This window comes from Nymphalis io, chromosome 23 (assembly GCF_905147045.1).
Source record: "Nymphalis io chromosome 23, ilAglIoxx1.1, whole genome shotgun sequence".
Taxonomy (NCBI): Eukaryota; Metazoa; Arthropoda; class Insecta; order Lepidoptera; family Nymphalidae; genus Nymphalis; species Nymphalis io.
In genome coordinates, this window is record NC_065910.1 from 6,962,355 (window position 1) to 6,982,837 (window position 20,483).

The 20,483-nt window shown below is 30.2% G+C and overlaps 1 protein-coding gene and 1 long non-coding RNA gene across 2 annotated transcripts in view; one reads left to right on the plus strand and one right to left on the minus strand.

Moving 5' to 3' along the window:
- LOC126777573 (zwei Ig domain protein zig-8-like) overlaps nt 1-20,483 on the plus strand; it is a 183,287-nt gene that overhangs the window by 144,356 nt on the left and 18,448 nt on the right. Inside the window, exons 4-6 of the mRNA XM_050500637.1 lie at nt 11,244-11,377; nt 16,240-16,317; nt 16,879-17,011. Of these exons, the coding sequence (XP_050356594.1) occupies nt 11,244-11,377; nt 16,240-16,317; nt 16,879-17,011 (345 nt within the window). The remainder of the gene's footprint in view (nt 1-11,243; nt 11,378-16,239; nt 16,318-16,878; nt 17,012-20,483) is intronic.
- Nucleotides 1-20,483, minus strand: part of LOC126777608 (uncharacterized) — a 185,987-nt gene that overhangs the window by 17,552 nt on the left and 147,952 nt on the right. The window lies entirely within an intron of this gene.

Sequence of the window (20,483 nt, forward strand, 5' to 3'; positions counted from 1 at the left end):
TATTACTGATTACAACATTATAGATAGTCATACACTGAATGTTTATTTTCGATGAATTTTATAGGACAAAATGAATTACATCAAATTTGACATAAGATTGATCGTTGGTCGCTTCAAAATGCCAAAATACGAAGTGAAAAGTTGATTGTTTGGTGGGTTTTATGGCGAATGCTCAAAAAACTATAAAAACAAAATATCATAACTTAAACAGTTTCTGCGATATTAAATCAAATCAAAATAATTGATTTTAATTAGAACAAAGAATATGCCTACCGACATAGTGATGAACGCGTATTATTGTATTTTATATTAAAATCGAAAATATAACTACGTATTTTATTTAAGTCGGCTTAAGAGCTCTTTTAAAATGTCACTTTATAAAATAAATCAAATTTAAAGCTACGACTGTTTGCGAATGTGTGACAAAAAACTTAGTCGGTACTTTTGTTCAATTAACAATAAAATTAAATTTATATCACCAATACAAAATTCAACAAATTCCAACTACAAGCAATTGTAGTATAAATAATTGAAAAACAAAATAATTTAATAACTTTATTTTAAAATTAAAATAAATTCGATTCGTTTTGAATTTTTAACAGTCACCAACGAAAATTACTATATATGTATAAAGAAGGATGAGGTAGATAAGGAGATTAATATTATAAAAGATATTTTTTATACCTTACAACTTAAGACTTATGGACGTTATGTATCGTTATTAATGTAACTGGCTTAGAAGCCGCACGAGCCCATTTGACCTGCCTCTAAACCGCTTAGTTTTAAAACGAAAGTGTTATTCCTTTGACTAAAGTGGAAATTCTTAGACGGTTTCAACACTTACGTGAGCTGCTTATGTGCCTGATTTTGATCTAACCCGACCTAGCTTATATTTGGAAGAGAAAAGGGGTTAGCATTGTGTTTAATATACTCTTTTAATGTAAATAAAAAAAAATCTCTTACCGTGTTTACTTCATCTATGATCGGAGATGGTTTAGTAGTAAAAACAAATTGATTCTAACTGGACCAAGAATCAGCTGGTTCAAAACAAATCAATGTGCTTGTTTTTGCTTGTTTTTAAATTCGGGCTCATCAGTGAAGGAAAACATAGTGAGGACATTTATGTAAATAAATGTATTAATTTTGTCTAACACATGTGTGTCAGACCAAAATCTGTCACCATGTCCTGGAATAAGCTTCGAAGTTTCTTTAGACGAGAAGTCTTAGCCCAGAAGTGGAACATTTACTTTTATTTATATTATTTATTCTATACTTTAAGTTATAATAAATGCCTGTAACAATCTTACTGCTGGGCTCCTCTGCTTTTTTAAGAAGAAAGTTTGGAGCTCCATTACACTACTCCAATGCGGTGGACACACGTAGCATATTTTCTTCTACCACATTTAGGTTCCTCATTATGTTTTCATTCACTGCCTCGTTACTTTTTACTTATAAAATTTTATTTTATATTCCTCATGCATTTGAAAAAGCCAATTATAGTAACAAAGATGTTTTTTTCTGTATAGTTGCTTATTAACTTGTCATGCAACGAAGCGTAATCCATCACTGAGTTTCTAAAGCATTCCATCTATTTACTATTTGTTTTAAAATAAATCTTAGTACATTCAAGATATCGTGAGAAATTTCTAACAAAGCGTAACAGCAGAATGAAGACTAGACAGCCACAACAAAAGAAATAAAACGCTAAAAGCAAATGAACCGTAACTGAAAAACAAGAAAAACATTTCAAATTACCATTCCTTTACCTTGAAAATCTTCTAACAGAAAAGAAAAACAAAATAGTTTGTATAAATGAATCGCTTATCGAATAGCGAGTACTTTGAATGTTTTGTTTGATATTGCGTAGAACTTTTGTTATATTGTACACATTTTTTTTATGTGCAAGGTGTTTATGTCACTTTAAGAGTTTTGCTAAATTTTGATCCCGTTACTAATTTATTCTAAGTTAAAATTTACACACATCTACATTCACTTACTGTTAGTCAATTTATATACATTTCATGTGAGCAATAGTGTGATATACGATATATATCTGTGTATCATATATTATGATTAAACCTTTTTATATAAAAAGCCTATATGGCCCAGTGGTAAGAGCGCATGAATCTTAACCGATGATTGTGGGTTCAAACCCGGACAAGCATCACTGAATTTTCATGTGCTTAATTTGTGTTTATAATTCATTTCGTGCTTTACGGTTAAGGAAAACATCTTGAGGAAACCTGCATGTGACTAATTTTACTGAAATTTTGCCACATGTGTATTCCATCAAACCGAATTAGAGCATCGCGGTGGAATAAACTTCAACCCTTCTCAAATAGGGAGAGGAGGCCTTAGCCCAGCAGTGGGATATTCACAGGCTGTTATTATACCTTTTTATTATTTTCAGTAGATTCATCATAATTGAGAGATCGTCTTGTTTCGTATAATACAAAAATATAGTCAGTATAAATAAAGTTACTTTTATATAGTTTATTCTATTGTACAAAAACGACCGGAGAGCGCAGACGCTATTAAAGACAATTTATCTATGAGAGACAAATACATGGAAATCAACTAGCTCGTAACGACGACACGTACATCTTTCAAAACGTTAGGCAAGATTTATAAATCGATCATGAATGAAACCTAAGAAATATATAGATAAGACTAGACTTTTATTTTTTCTAATATGCCCATGACTCATTGGTCTAGCGCTACAGATCTTAAGAACGTTGATTCAAATCTGGCGCTGAATGCTCAATAGTACTTGGTATGTCGGAAGTGCCGTCCCATCTGATTATGAAAGCGTATCTGTAAATGCTCTTTTGTGCACTATTATTTCCCCTTGAGCTTATCCATGGTAAACATCATTAAAAATAAACCTATTATGTTTCAATTTTTCAAAAAATTTAAGCACACCTTTCTAAGCGACGTGACCTCGGATTTAGGAAATATTAACATTTATCCCTAAAAACTAAGTTCCCTCCAGGTAGTCACGCTCAATTTCAGTAGATTATTTAGGTGATAAGGGTCTTACTTGTCTACTATGTCTTACTTAATATATTATCAAATTCAATTTATAATCGATAAAAATACAAACATAACTTCGTATCGCTTTAGTTATTTCAACATTAGAAATATAAAATTATTATTTCTAGGTACAAATAGAATGACGTCAGAATAAAAAACATATTATGTTTGTCGAATTATTTCCAATGAATACTTTAATATTGTGATCGAATAAACAAAACTCAACAATGATACTTAATTTACAGCATAACAAAATGAAATTGCACAAAAGGTCAAAACTCTTTTGCATTCTCTATTAACCAATATCAAGACGTACACTAAAGGTTTTTTCTAAGTTTGCAAAAATAAAATATAACATAATATGATTAAATATAATTATAAAAATATATAATATTAGTCACATTATATACAATTAATAAATACAAAATGATTATTGGCACAAATATGCGTTCTATTTTTAAATTCCTTTAAAAGAAAATAAGGCATTTGATATTATCATCATTATAATAATATGCTAATACAACTAATAAAAATATAGGGATTAAATCGTTTATATTTACCTATTACTGTAACTGACGCCGATCATTTTTTTATACTCGTACAATATATTTTTTATAACGAAACGAGAACACTATACCTTTTATTATTTATTTATGTTTGCGTCATAGATCAAATAGGATAACAAGTACGTTTATTTATTTACTGTATGCTTTTTATATATAATAATATATGATTCATTTGACAGTCTTTTGTTTTGCTAGTTGATCATCAATAAAATATGAGTTTTTTTTATGTAAAGTAACTTGCTGGTATACAAAAGCTAGATAAGAATGGAAAAACATGTATGGTTGAAAAAGTTGCTAGCTTATTCCACAAGCTCCAATGCGGATTGGGAGACACGGCCAAATTTCATCCGAACACGTAAGAAATCAACAGCGCAGGATAACCATTAATATGAAAACGGTTCACTCTGGGCATTCCTAACTCATTCTTTTACGTCAAGTATTTTATAAAGTAATAAAAGAAAATTTTACAGAGCAATCATTACGAACGAACTAAAAATATTCTCATTTTTATATTAGTGTATTAAGACATGTTTCATTTGTCTTCGATACGCATCTTGTGTTTATTGAAATATATCATTTGCGATCATGGTATTAATATTAAAATAATAATATTATAGTTTAAGAATTTATTTCTCAAAAAAAGAATACAATTCACCTTAAATATTTGAGAAAATTATTAACATACTTAAATATTATATATACAACACACGGGCGGTACAAATATAAAGAACAACAAATTAAACTCTTCACTTAAAATAATGTGGGTATGACAATACCAAGATGCAATATTACGTATAGTTTGTATTATAGCTATTAGATAGCAATTGGTATTTTCGTTTAGCTAATTAACACATTAAAATATTGTAAGAAAAATATTGTATTTTTCTTACAATGTTGTCTATTATATAATCAAATAAAAATGTAGAAATATTCTCTTGAATGAGTATCGATTATTGTGGCCAGTCTAGGAGACTAGCCAACTGCATATGTAATATTATAGTGCTAATGTGTGTCCGGAGGCACCGGTTGTCTTTTAAATCGCTTTTATAGTTGTATGGAACTACTGTTCAACACGGGTGGAAAGATTAGATGCAGAACCAAATGTTTCAAAATGTAAAGTAATAGTCTGAATATCTCACTGCTGTACTAAGGCCTCCTCTCCTTTTTTGAGGAAAAAGTTTGGAACTTATTCCACCACGCTGCTCCAATGCGGGATGGTGGAATACACATGTGGCTGAATTTCAGTGACCTTAGACACATGCAGGTTTCCTCACGACGTTTTCTTTCATCACCGTCAAGCACGAGATAAATTATTAACACAAATTAAGCACATGAAAAATCAGTGGTGCTTGCCCGGGTTTGAACCCTTATCACCTTGAAGCCTACTTAAATAAAGTATATTGAATAACTTTTGGACTTGGGCTTAAAACCAAGACCTCAAGATCTGCATGTATCACATGTTACCCACTAGAACAATGTTTTAGTTTTCTAATATTTTGCTTTTATAACCTCCATTACCGAAACCGCAATTTAGATTTAACGTAACATTGTAATGCAGGCTTAAACTTTCATAACACTAGTTTCAAATTCAACCAACAATATTATACGTTTAATATGCTTGTATTACACGAAATAGACTTACTGAAAGCTAAAATTACGGCTTATCTCAAAACCAGAATATCGTAATTGAACTTTTGTATATTTTTAATTTATAAAATAACTTAATTTTGAATATAGAACATAGTTTGCGTGGCATTAAGGATTTAAATTAATAAAAAAGTAAGACTGATGGGGTAAGGCCTACTCTACTTTTGAGAAGGTTTGGAACTTATTCCAACACGCTGCGCCAATGTGGGTTGGGATTCACATGTGGAAGAATTTCAGTGTAATTAAACACATAGATTTCCTCACGATGCTTTCCTTCACCACCTAGCATGAAATGAATTATAAATAAATACATGAAAGTTCAATAGTTTTAAGCCCACGATTATCGGTTAACATTCACGGGTAATAATTACAGTGCCATCTCGGCTATATTTAAATATATTATGTTGGTTTTTTAATGGTACATAATTATGACAACATTATTCCAATTGAAATTAAATTTTAAATTATTGTAGCTTACATTATAAGGTTTTTTTACCTCTTGCCTTCTTTACATGTGTGTATGTGTGGGTAAAATAAATATTGCACAGACTGTGAAAATATAATTTGATATTATTATTAGTAAGTATTACATACATTTTATAATAATACTTACCTACTCTAGGTTTAAAAAATTTTTACTTGATAAAGAGAAAAGATCAATCACACGAATTCTGCATAGGCCGATTGAATTTTTTTCTAGGCGTAGGCTTTAAAAATGTGCTTCCTATGTTCTTTCTTGTGATAGTTAGACAGAGTTAATTTCACATTAATAATCTTAATATAGATTTGTTTTTAAAATAACCTGAAATCCAATCGCAACACCGCCAGGTCCAATCTAAACCATCCACTCAAACGCACATAAAATAAATCATTAAAATTCCTCCATCAATATATTTATAAATGGAATAATTGGCGAAAGAGATCACAATACGTTTATTTCTAATTTATTTTCTTGTTGTTGTTGAATGTTTCATTCTTTTTATTAGTGAAATTCACTTTCAAACAACCTAAATATCCTTACAAAATAAGGCGGACAATTCAGTTTAAAATGTATAAAGATAATATTAAAATTAATCGAGATAATTAATGGTTTTGTATTTCTTGTAATTATTTTGTTTCTAAGTCCAAATATTGTTTCAAATGAAACAATAACAATTCGAGAACTATTAACCTTATAAGAAATAGGCTACAGAAATTGTTGAATAAAGTTTTGTCATAATCTGATTCTTAATTAGTTTAAAAGGATAAGCTTCTTTATTGCGCTGGCTAGATATTCGTAATGGGTATAGGAAGATGATGTTTTACTAACACATTTCAACGGTAGTTATTATTACGATAGTGGCAAGGGAGACTAGCCAACGGTGCAGGGCATATTATAGTGCACAAGTGTGTGTGCAGACATAATTAGTCTAAGAATCAAATCAAAATCATTCATTCAATATAGAAGCAATATAGCAATATTTACTTATTGATTGTCAAATTAGAAATTACCACCGGTTTGGAAAAGAAAATTCTCGGACCTGAGAAAAACCAGCGAAAGAAACTCAGAGTTATGTTTGGTTATATGAACTATAAGATTTAAATAATATAATAATTCTATATTTATGAGTGGCAGTGAATTATAAATGTCTATTGTTTTTTTTCATGACAACCAATCCCATACGTCAATAGGCAGAGTCATTTACCAGAAACTTAATTCATACTAAAATATATTCTAATATTCTTGGTTAGATAAAATAATACATTACGTATTTTCTAAAAAAAAGTAACGATACATTAAATGCGGTATAAATTTCATAAATATAATGTTTTAAAACAAGAACTCCAAACCTTTCAACAGCATACTTTACCGAAAAATTTTATGTGAAAAGTAGAGTAAGGTTAATACTATACAGAAAATGTTGTTATTTACAACAAAGGTAGTTACCAAATTAGTACTAAAAAGTATAATTCACGAGACGATACCCATTATATTTGAGTTCGTCATTTAAAAACACCTCTGGAATCGTAAAAACTGGGTAAATGAGATGTGAACCACGCGATTTAAGGCTAGCAATTTAGTTAAATGACGGTACCTACATTAAAAGGGCCGATGTCACAAAGTTGGATGTGGTAGACAAAGTTAGTTTTGTTCATTTAATAATGAGATCGAGGTACACAAAACATTAAGTAACTTTGAATCGGATATGTTTGAATTATTTATGTAAATTTCGAATAACGACGAGTAATATTTCGTATTTATTAATTGTGATGTTATGATTCATGTGTGTTGTAATTTTAGTGCGAATGTCATTGCTTGATATTTTTATTGCATCGCAGTAAATATCGTACCATTTGACACAGAGCTCTCCTCTAAATATAGGGATTGTTTCAGACTTATTTGCTAATTTGTTCTCTTTTGTGACGTTATCGTAATTTTGTTTTCCAAATATGTAAGCTTTCTACAAATATATTACTTTCAGCAGCTTGAAAAGAATTAACATCAGAACCTTTAAGTCTATAATCGAAAAACACCTTATACAACGATACAATTGCAATTATTTGTCTGTGTATATGCATTATATATCAAATTAATATTATAAATGCTTGACGATTTTTGATAAAGTTTTGAATAGAAATAACTTATACTCAACTAAGCACATAAGCTATGTAACATCTGCCTAAAACCCTTTCCACACGCAGGCAAAGCCACTGACAGAAGCTAGTGTATACATATCACCTCTACCATCATAATCATGCCGTCACGTATCCTTTGATGTTTATTCCAAGACCTGAATGAACATTTCGCAATCGTGTCAAGAAAGAAGTGACGTAATGAGTCATATTCTGCAAATTCAAAGGACTTAAGTACAACTAGAGTCTCCAAAAAGCAAGATTTCAACAGCAAAAATAATCTTCAGGAAATTTGCATGTGTTTTAAAAAATGTTTCAAGCAAACCGAATTCAAATTTTTCAAATTTTCTAAAGAAATGAATCTCCATAGCCTGAACAATTTATTTCTGTGAGCAACTAATTTTGAATACTTTACAGAAAATACATCCGAATGTATTTCAGTTTGAAGGCTCCAAGTGTATCCTAGTTGCGTCATCATTACTGTCATTGTGCGAAAACCGTTGAAAAAAACTTTAAATTCATCTACCTTTCTACCTAACATTACGAATAAACTTTTCAGTAGAATGTACGTATCCATTTTTAAAATTAAAGTAGAAAACCTTTTTTAAAATATTTTATTAAAGATGGATATGTACAATAATTATTCAATACTATACTCCCCACCACCGCCCACCCCCACCTATAACAATTAATGAATTTAACTGTTACATTATTGAAGATAGGCAAGATCATGATATTCTGTTAAGTACTAGATAAATAGCTTATTCTACTACATATACTTTTTCAGAATATTTGTTTGTCCAAGGAGTTACGTTTGCACCTATTTGAATAAATATTTCATTGATATTTTTCAATAGTAAGTAAAGGTGAAATAATTTTGTCTGCTATGTGTACTATTAAAAATAAATTGATATATACTTCTTTAAATTAATATTTTTAATTACCTTGATTACTAATACGATTGAATATTTATAACAAAGCCATTGATTCTTCGTTAAGAAAGATGAAATTAAAATTATATCTCGAAACTTTATCTAAGAAATTCTTTTTATTTTTTAGATTTTTCTAATTTTTTACTTTTCGCCTAATTGATTATAACTTTACTTTAAGAGATTGTAATTCAATCTCAAAAACAAAAAAATATAATCCGCTAACCCTAATTTGCCAAGTCCAAACTTTCTAGCATCAATTCCACGTAAAAAAGGTCCTTGTAGCCCTTAATATTAAGGGTATTTTGCCAAAACCCACATTAGAGCTCAGATGCTTTCGCAGTACGGAATAATTTCTTAATCAACTCACCTTTGTTTAAGCTAATTGTGTCATTTGGCATTCTATTTGGGCCCAGTTACAAACAGAATTCCAAAAAACATTGCCTTGTAAAAGGTTTGTAAACACGTATGGAAATTTATTTCAGATTTACCCACACTCCAGCTTTGTCACATTATTTATGTATTACTGGAGTGACGTTGCCTTAATTATTGTTCAAAGTAAATAACTCGTATTTGGCGTTTTAAAGAGAATATATTTTAGATTTACTAACAAGGGTATTACTGAAATTTTAGTTAGTGAATTTCTTTTAAATATAACACTTTTTCGTCAAATATTACACCCCGTCTTATTGCCTCTACTGGTGACAGGGGGCTGGTTCATTTTTGGCACAGAGAATCGGAATTGCGATTCAAAGGGGAAATGAGCATTCTTGCCACCATTCCACGCGGTCACGATTTGTACAGTAACTATTTTTAATTTTTATTTGTACATATTTAAGAAAAAAATATATAGCACTATGCGAATATATTCGTGCATTATTCTAACTTTACACTAAGCGATCTACTCATACCAAGCCAGCTGTTACCTAAGAACTTTTAATATATTTTACTAGTTCAGATTGTTGAAGTAAAAGAGCAGCTTCATATATGAAAAGTAGTATATGTATCATATATGAAAATTAATAATAATTTTTGATTTCCTTTCACAATGTTTTCATGTAATATATTTAAGATTAAAAACGATTACTATACAATCAAGTAATTAACTGATCCTTAAATTATTTTTATCCTACTTGTAGGGTATTAGATATTTCGAAGAAATATCTTTGTTGTATTGCATGTTTACTGGTGGTATCGCTTTGTGCAAGCTCGTCTGGGTAGGTACCATCCACTCATCAGATATTCTACCGCAAAACAGCAGTACTTGGTAATAATTGTTTTGTTCCGGTTTGAAGGGTGAGTGGATCAGTGTAATTACAGCAACAAGGGACATAACTCTTAGTTCTCAAGGTTGGTGGCGCATTGGCGATATAAGCGATGGTTAACATTTATTACAATGCCAATGTCTATGGGCGTTGGTGACCACCATTGACTTACCATCACGTGGCCCATATGCTCTCCTCTACCTATTCTGTATAAAAAAATATAATAAATATTTAGTGAAAGGATGATATAGTTATATAAAATAAAAACAAAAGGGTTTTACAAAAAATCTCAAGTGTCAAGTTTTGTCTCAATAACGAGTATTAAACGTGTGTTGTGCGATTTTTTATTTTTCTAGATAGAATTTTATTTCTACCCCCTTTTAAAATTTATTTATATTTTCTAAATAGAAAAGTTATTTTAGCTCCTTAATCTTTAATTTTATTTACATCTTTGATTGAATTTCGAATTTCTACATAGTGCATAATGTTCTCCCGCTTGAATTTTAACGTACGAAATGTATCATTTAGAGCACCAATATGTTTCACGTGATAACCGCTGTGTAAGACTTCAACGTAAAATCAATCATATCGGTTTTGTAAGTAAAGTCAATTATATACAGTAAATATGTTTGTTCTTATAAAATTGTCTAGAATTTTCTGAGATATATAATTTAGTTTTGTTATATTTCGTTTTGTCATCGTTCCGTTCGTTTCGTTACGAAAGCGTCCGGTTTGGTCGATTTCGCTTCCGTTACAATATCGTACCATAAATATACCTAAAATTTGTATTAATTTATACTAATAATATAAAGATACCGATAAACATGTTGGTTAGGTTTATTTTATTTATCTTAGAGCTATACAGTTATATTTTTTTTTAAATTGTAGTTGTTAAATATTAAATAATATTAAGAAACCATCGCCAAGCCAAAATTTACAACGAAATATACGTTTATTTTCCTTCGGTTTTTGTAAATGAATTCGCGATTAATATAACAGTATTATATATATATGGTTATGTGCTATATATAGAAACAAAGTTTTAAGCCATTAGCTAATGTCGTATTTATGTGTAAATATAATAGTTTTTGAGATAGATAGTTATATTTTAATTTTTCGCATAAACAGATTCAAACAAATAATTTTTAATTTGTTCTCGTGTCAATAACAATACTCGATCATTGTTACAGGCACCGCACATTATGGAGAAGATAGCGAGGGCTCGTTTCCATACTTCGAGTACAATGTCCCCAGAAATGTGACGACGGTGGTTGGGCAGACCGCTTTCCTGCATTGCAGGGTTGAGCAGCTTGGTGACAAGGCGGTGAGTTACTTATAAAATATTTTACGATCAAATTGGTTTTTTTATGTACTCAGTCTAGACTATCTTGGCGGTCTAGTGAGTAGCTTATAATGTTTCAGATCCCTAGGTTCAAACCACGTCACCACCAAGTCGGGTCAATGAAAAGTTATTTGGATTTTCTGTCAATACATTCTAGCTATTTTATTATTATATTTACAATATATATCAACGCGATAAATATTAAAACATATCGAAGTATTTGTTTATTTTTTAAATATAACACTTTTTATTTAATTTATTAAATTTATTAAATTTAAAGTGTAAAATTTAAAAAATAAACAAGTCTTTATATTTATTTAATTTTTAAGAATGTATTCTTGTCGTCCTTATACTTTTCTGTACAACATATTATTACCGCCAAGATTTCATAAGCTATGTCATATTATTTTTATGAAATTATTTAATGACGAGAGTAGTAACATTATCAATATAATATGGAAGCCGACACATGCTTGATATATACGAATTCCCTTTATGAATACACAAGTATTGATTAAACTATTTTAGTCCGGTGCAATGTACTTAAATAGTTCAGACGGCGGGAAGCTAAATTTAAAATTATTTATAATTTATATTAAAATAATAATCATTTCTTGTATATTTACTATACATTGTGAACTTTTCTACCAGTTTGTTAATTATAGAATATATTTATGAAATATCTTATGTTTACATTTTTTTATATGTTAAGAAAGAAAGAAACTTTGTTGATGTATCGCATTAAAAAAATAATGACTATTTAATTTTCGCGTTTAATATTGTGGAGCAAAAATTCAGATAAATTTAAATACACATATTAACCATTGGTATATTTTCTTATTTTATTACATTTAATAATGAAAACAATTATTATTAGTTTATAAATTATTGACTTGGTCAAAGTGAAATCATCTCATGTCGTATATACGTTTTGACACGTATATACGACTTACCGAGGAGACCAGGACCCCCTAATTAAGCCGAGATGGCCTAGTGGTAAGAACGTGTGAATCTTAACCGATGATCGTGCGTTCAAACACCACTGAATTTTCATGTGCTTAATTTGTGTTTATAATTCATCTCGTGCTTAACGGTGAAGGAAAACATCGTGAGGAAACCTGCATGTGTCTAATGTCACTGAAATTCTGCCACATGTGTATTCCACCAACCCGCATTGGAGCAGCGTGGTGGAATAAGCTCCAAAACCTTCTCCTCAAAAGGGAGAGGAGGCCTTAGCCCAGCAGTGGGAGATTAACAGGCTGTTACTGTTACTGTACTGTATAAATTATTATTAATTATTAGTTACTAGTAGTAGGGCGTTGTGCAAGCTCGTTTGTGTAGGTACCATCCACTCATCAGATATTTTACCGCAAAATCGCAGTACTTGGTATTGTTGTGTTCCGGTTTTAAAGGTGAGTGAGCCAGAGTAATTACAGGCACAAGGCACATAACATCTAAGTTCCCAAGGTTGGTGGCGTATTGGCGATGTGAGCGATGGTTAACATTTCTTACAATGCCAATATCTATGGCGTTAGTGACCAATTACCATCAGGCTCATATGCTCGTCCGCCTACCTATACTATAAAAAAATGTTATAAAGTATAACATTTCATTCTTTCATTTATTTTCAAGCCAAACATTTTTCTTTTAGAGTCTGTAATATATTTTTAAATATTACTAAATATTATTAAATACAAAAATTTAAGTTTGTATTTGTTATATCGATCGCTTATTATCATTTGTAATATTAGCTGTTAGTTATATATTATGGAAGCTGCGGTTTCCTATAATTTAGGGAGCACATAGACAAATAACTAGTGTAAATTATAGACTTGTAGTGTAAATTATAGACTTGTATTCCTTTTTGGAAATATTTTACTGGTGGTAGGCTTTGTGCAAGCTCGTCTGGGTAGGTACCACCCACTCATCAGATATTCTACCGCAAAACAGCAATACTTGATATTGTTGTGTTCCGGTTTGAAGGGTGAGTGAGCCAGTGTAATTACAGGCACAAGGGACATAAAATCTTAGTTCCCAAGGTTGGTGGCGCATTGGCTATAAGCGATGGTTGACATTTCTTACAATTCCAATGTCTAAGGGCGTTTGGTGACCACTTACCATCAGGTGGCCCATATGCTCGTCCACCTTCCTATTCTATAAAAAAAAAATCCTAATAATATAAAATATATCCAATGTACATAATGTGATGCAATTATGATAATATAGAATACATAAACGTTTTAATAAAACTTTATTTCGTATTATATACAGTGTGTTATAAAAGTCCAAAAAACGAAAGTGACGAGGGTAGATTTCTCATCCTAAACAAACATTATATCAAACTATACCAAGACGATAAAAAATATAAGATCGCTTTAAGTTGTCCGTTTCCAAATATGATATGGAATACGAAATATGGTTCTTTGTTCTACAAAGGGTTTCTATTGACGTTGTTTATAAGCGCATTGAAATTGATTTCGACGAGTATTCAACGATTCCTTTTTGTCTGTGTACCATTTCGATATAAGAAGTAGCCGTTTTATTGCTTGATAAATAAGAATAGCATTCTTCGAAAACTTTCTTTTTTAAATCGTTTTAAATAAGTTTCTAACTACATTTTTTTCAAAATACGAATTCATATTTTAGCAACAATATTTTTAAATTTCGAATTCTTAGTTTTTAAATAGAGTATTAAATGAAACTATTTTAAGAACGATATAATTTATTTATTTATTTTTTACAAAATATAAGTAAACATTACAGGTTTAACCTAAAGCATTTACTTATTTAATTAATACACTTATTCCTTAATTATTATTGTTTGTACGTATTCCGCTGCCGTTTTGCGAAATACAGCAGGTGATGAGTTAAACAAGTCGAGGCTTGGATTCCAGGCCAGGACACCACTGAGCAAATTTAATTACCTGCATTGAATATGTTTGGATTGATTAAATGATTTGGACAAATATTGGAGTCCAATATTTGTCTAAATGATTTAAGATATTTGCCATATCAAAGGATGTTAACAGTATTAACAATATTCATATTTACTATATATTTATATTAGGTTTCGTTTAATTATATAAATGTGGTATAAAGCAATAACATACTTTTGTTTATAAAATTTAATTAAATTTTATTAAAATATTAATGTATTTATATATTTTTATTAATTTATTAATATTTTTTAATTTTTATGAACTTTTATTTTTATTATGTATTTAACATACCTAAATTATTTAATTTGGGAAAAATGTTAAATGAAATTGAATTTTTTGCAAATTATTCTCGGAAAAAACTTTCAGAACCGGTGGTACTGGACATAGGCTTCTCCTCACGCACGCAAATTGTCACATCTATCGAGATCCTGAATATTTCCAAATCCATCTGACCACCTAGCTGGTGCTCTACTGGTGGCTGAAGTTTGTAGAGTATTTTTTGATAAAGTTTATTTGATTTGATAATATATGGAAATACAAAGAAGTAAATTTAAATAGTAGGTAATATTAAATTTAAGATTGTGATGTCGTTTAGAAATAAAGATATGCTGGCATATAAGAAAGTATTAAAATAAAAAATAAAAGATTCACCAAAGACAAGGGCACGTCTGGATTTGATTTTAAAAAAAAATCATAATATAGGATATATAGAAATGCTTTTAAATAATTTTCAAGTATTTCGTTATGTAAGTATAAACGTAAATAAGTGCGTCACGTCTATTCAAGACTTAAAAGGGCTAGAATACATTAAACTAATTACACACACATAACATTAGTATAATAAACGCCTCGATTCATTCACTAACCCAGCACGTAAGTAGGTAGGAGTTCACGCTCTACTTACTAACATTGAAAGAAGGGTCATTAGCCGGAAGATTATACCGCAGACAGAGAATTTATTACACGAAAATATGACGCAAAATAAATGGTCGAACATAGTTGAAAAACACTAAGATTACACGCGATTATTAAAACATTTTATATTATTTAAAAAAATATCACAACTAAGTTGAATAAAGCGAAATATTGATATGAAACTATTGGAGTACCGTGACGGCCAATGGTTCTTACTCGCTTGTGTGTGCGTGGCGCTATATGCTTAATTGCTATATATTATTATAATAACATGAATAATGTATCTATTTTTTTATTAATAACACTATTAATTTAATTATTTATTGCTTTTGTTTAATTATGTTGTTTAATTATGTTCTCTTTCGATAACCGTAATTATCGATGTTTAACGTTTGCCGAGTGTCCAACAATTACAATATGTCAGAATATGTTTACGTTATATGATCTGAAATTGACAGAAGGTTATGTGGTTACAGCACATTACTTTAAAACAAATAAAACTGCCTTGTTGATGTAGTGGCTAGCTATAAGACCGCTAACCCAGTGGTCTTGGGTTCAATTCCCAGGTCGGGCCCATAAAAAGTTATTGTTTTTTTGTGTCAGAAAATTCTGGTCGTGACGGATTGCCATCTCATCGAATTATGAGAGCTAGGGAATAGAGTGTAAGCCTATGTTTACGCTCACTTGTGCGCAATAATATCTCCTGCGCAGTTAGCTTATCTCTCTTAAGATTGATCGCCGTGGTCGAAATCGGTCTGGAGGACCTTACTTATTAAATACTTAAGGCGAGGCACTTAAATGCACCTACAAAGCGCTTCATGCTCCTACGCCGCTACAGCAAATAGGTTTTATTACAAGTTTATTGTTCTGTGAAATGTATCTTTGAGATTTCCTTTACGTTCCGCTCTAAAATGGAATTCGTCAATATGAGACGGCCATTTGTTAGCCCATGTAAACGCTTTATATACATTTTCTACGTATTTGTTGCAGGTTTCGTGGATAAGGAAAAGAGATCTTCATATTTTAACAGCTGGAATTTTAACATACACATCAGATCAAAGATTTCAAGTAAGTGTATGAAATATTATTAATTAGTGGTATGGCTGATTTCAATATGTACCGACACGTTCAGTGAATGCTAGTGAAACCACCTTATAATATATATGTAGCGACAGAATTGTAGTGAAATAAAATTTAATATTTATCGTTCCGTGTTTCCTTTTTATGTATTCAATTAAGAAATGATGATATCGACAACAAATGCAATAATTATGTAATAAATGAGTTATTAAGACGATAATTATTCATTTTTCATTTTCAGACAGTTATGAACTGTTAATTTTGTTTAGACTTTTGTTGACATCGTAGTTTAATTAAATCTGTAGTATTTTCTTACAAATTAGCGATAATTATTGAATATCTCTGTCTCGCGGCGGAATTAATATATACCGAAGTTTTAAGTTATGACAACTTAACTTGACTTTTGAAAGAATCAACCAATTTTGATGAAATAAAGTAAATAGGACCATAAAATTATTTTAATTAAAATGGAACAGTTATTTTGAAATTACGACCAGACATTTCAATTTATAAATTTGTATCGATTAAGAAGTTTCGGAATGTTTCTAGGTTATCAGACCGGACAAGTCAGAGAACTGGACGCTGCAAATCAAATTTCCACAAGAGCGAGACGCTGGCATCTACGAATGCCAAGTGAACACAGAACCGAAGATGTCGTTGGCGTTTCAACTGAATGTTGTCGGTTAGTCTTATCTGTTAAATAAAAATCTAGTAGTTTAAGTTAATCAATGTTTTTTTAATCTAGATCTGATGAGAAAATTAATTATGTATGTGAACGCATTTCCTTGTGATTCGCATTCCCTTGATGTTAATAATTAGCGCGACTATGTCCGTGTCTTAAGACATCCCATAAATCCGATATTTTCCTGTAAATCCTTTATTAATAACTTTAAATGTGTTTATCCTTATTCAGTCGGTTAGTCTGTTTAGGTAACAAACATAGTTATAAGCCACCACCCATAGATATTACCAATGTAACAAATATTAAACACTTCTTACACCGCCAATACGCCCCCAACTTTGAAAACTAAGCTGTTATGTCACTTGTGCCTGAACTTACACTGGCTCACTCGCCGTTAAACTCGGAATACATCAATACTTATTGCTGCTTGGTAGTTGAGTTGAAGGTTTTCACAAGCCGCACTATGAAGTAAAATCAAAAGTACTAAATCGATTACCATACAATTTACAAATCGTGATAGCATACACTTATATAGTATGAAAAACATTTATATATTGTGTTGAGGGGTTTTTCTAATACGGTCATTCGGTAAACAATAAGGAAATTAATGAACGATAAACTTAGCTCTTTAATAATACATTGTTCAGAGGTTCACATAAGTCATAACTGATCATTGAGAGTTGAAATTCAAGTACCAACGCAACTGAATTTTAATAAGCTTGATATAGATATTTCGAACCAGTATCCGCTCGTGCTTTCGTCCGCCTGTACAGGAGAGGAGAGATTGTGTGCTAGGTTGACATTACGTCATTTTATGTACCCCTGAAAATATGTATGCAAAATTTTATGACGATCGGTTGAGTAGTTGAAACGTAAAAGCGTAACAAGCAATTAAATAAACAAACTAATTTTCGCATTTGTTATATTAGATTGGTTCAATTAACTACGTCTTGTATATAGTTTTATTATTAACATTTTAATATTCGTGAAGTTATATTTCATTAAACTTTTATTTATTATTTCTTATTACGATTGAAAACTCAATAAAAAACAAATATAAAAATATTTCTATTCAAAGGGAAGAAAATCAAACATGTTACTAGTCCTAGCCTTATAGATTAGTCTAATTATAGTCCATAGTCCTGTTTGATAGATTTTTTTTTTATTTTTTTTTTTGAACAAATTATACATATCTTAAACAATATATACGATAGTAACAATAATAGTATAATACTGTGTCGTAGCTAAATTAGTGGTATAGTCTAAAGTCCTTTCTGATACAGTTAGTACTATAGTCCATAGTCCTGTCTGATACAATTAGTAATATAGTCTAAAGTCCTCTCTGATACAATTAGTAGTATAATGTAAAGTCCTATCTGATACAATTTCACCACTCAGAAATATAATACTTTCCTTATTGAAGTTACGTAAAGATTGTTATATTTTAACGAGGTATCGTCTCTACTGTTTTATAATATTCTAGCTAAACTAAACTGAGGCTTCGCGCGTGTAGTATTAAATTTTTCCAAGTAAATCTTTCATCTGCCATCGTACGAAGCTTAGATATTATTATTTTCTAATAAAAATACTTAATTAAATTAAAGATATATAAAAGCAACATCCTTTTCATCGTAAATAAAATCGTAAAACCAAAGAGAAACATTCACTACTTACTAATATTCTCAATGCGAAAGTTTGGATTTATGGAAAATTCCAGAGTATAATCTGTCTGACGGGCCGATTGGCGTGGTTGGTAGATACTTGCCTTTTATGCCGAAGGTTGTGGGTTCCCACAATTCCCACCCAGGACAGAGATTAATTTGTGTGCATGAACATGTCTGTTTGTCCTGAGTCTGGGGGTAATTATCTATATAAGTATGTATTTACAAAAGAAAAGTAGTATGTGTAGTATATCAGTTGTCTGGTTTCCATAGTACAAGCTTTGTACAAGCTTAATTTGGGATCAGATGGCCGTGTGTGAAAACTGTCCCAGGATATTATTATTATAATTATTATCTCCAGACTATAATCATTCAAGCTTTCGCGTTTATAATATTATTATAAAGATATTTCAGTGACTTGAATACACGAATCGCGTTCTATTCCAGTCAGCCATTGAATTTTCATTTGCTTAATTGCTGTTTATGATTCATCTCTTGGTCCTTTGTGGTGAATGTGCATTGTGACTAATCTTTTAAATGTCAAATGAAATTCTGCCATATGTATTTTCACCCACCGACCTTTTTTTCACTTGTTTATATTTCATATATATTAAATCAATTATTTTTTATATGGTAGAAATATTTGATAACTAACTCATATTTTCAGTATATATATTATATAAATAGTATGGGAAATGGGTGACTGCTTCTTTATATTATTGTAATATAAACAAACTATTACCGAGATAGTCACCGAGAGACACATAAACGTTAAATCGAAAAAATGTCTCCAATCTAAAAACCTTAGAAAACAGCCAGAGATGTTTTTGCGTTCGTCATAAATATCAATTTACTTAACATTTTATTATACGGGCCGGAAACGTAACAAAAGAGTTCAAAGGAGAAAATAGTATATATATAGATATTTACTCAAACACATCCAAGAAATAAATTGATTGATTGAACAACCAAAAACCAATCAAAGCAACCAACATACGAAAATAAGTTGCTTTATAATTATATAACATATGCTATGATTTTACAAGTGGGTTGGCCATTAATTAAATCAAACTATCTTCTAAGATAGGAGAGCTTATTCCATCTTAGAAGATTGTATATATAAATTGTACATGTACATCATAAATTGATGTTTTTGATTGTGGTCGATATTAATAAAAATTAAAAAAAAAAACAAAAATATGCATTATCCATCTTTTGATATAATTTAATTTCAGAATATTATACATTATAATTGTATTAATATAATATTAAAAATTATATGTATGTTTCAAACAAAATTTTGACTTAGGTGATATATTTTATGAGATCCATTCATTACGTTATTTTTGTAATATTCTTACAAAGATCGTGTCTGTGAATAACGAATACTTGACTTTGAAAATTTTTAGCTTATTAATGAATGCGGTCTAGCGTCTTCCCTACACTTAGCTCGAATTTACCTTAACTCATAATATTCATTTATATAATCTTAATTTTTTTAACAATAACTTTGCAAAGTGAGGACAAAATATTTAATTATATTATATAACAAATCGGTAATTTTGTAAGCTTTATAAAAGCTCATATTAAAAACTGCATATAGGCAGGCTGACAAATTGGCCAACCGATGGTATGCGATCACCACCACCTTAAATATGGCACTGTAAGTAATAACAACAATCTTTTAAGAATAACATTGTCAATGAACTACCAACCTTAAGAACTAAGATGTTATGTCCCTTGTGCCTGTAATTAAACTTATTCACCCTTCAAACCGGAATGCAACATATACACGCACAATAATAAGTATT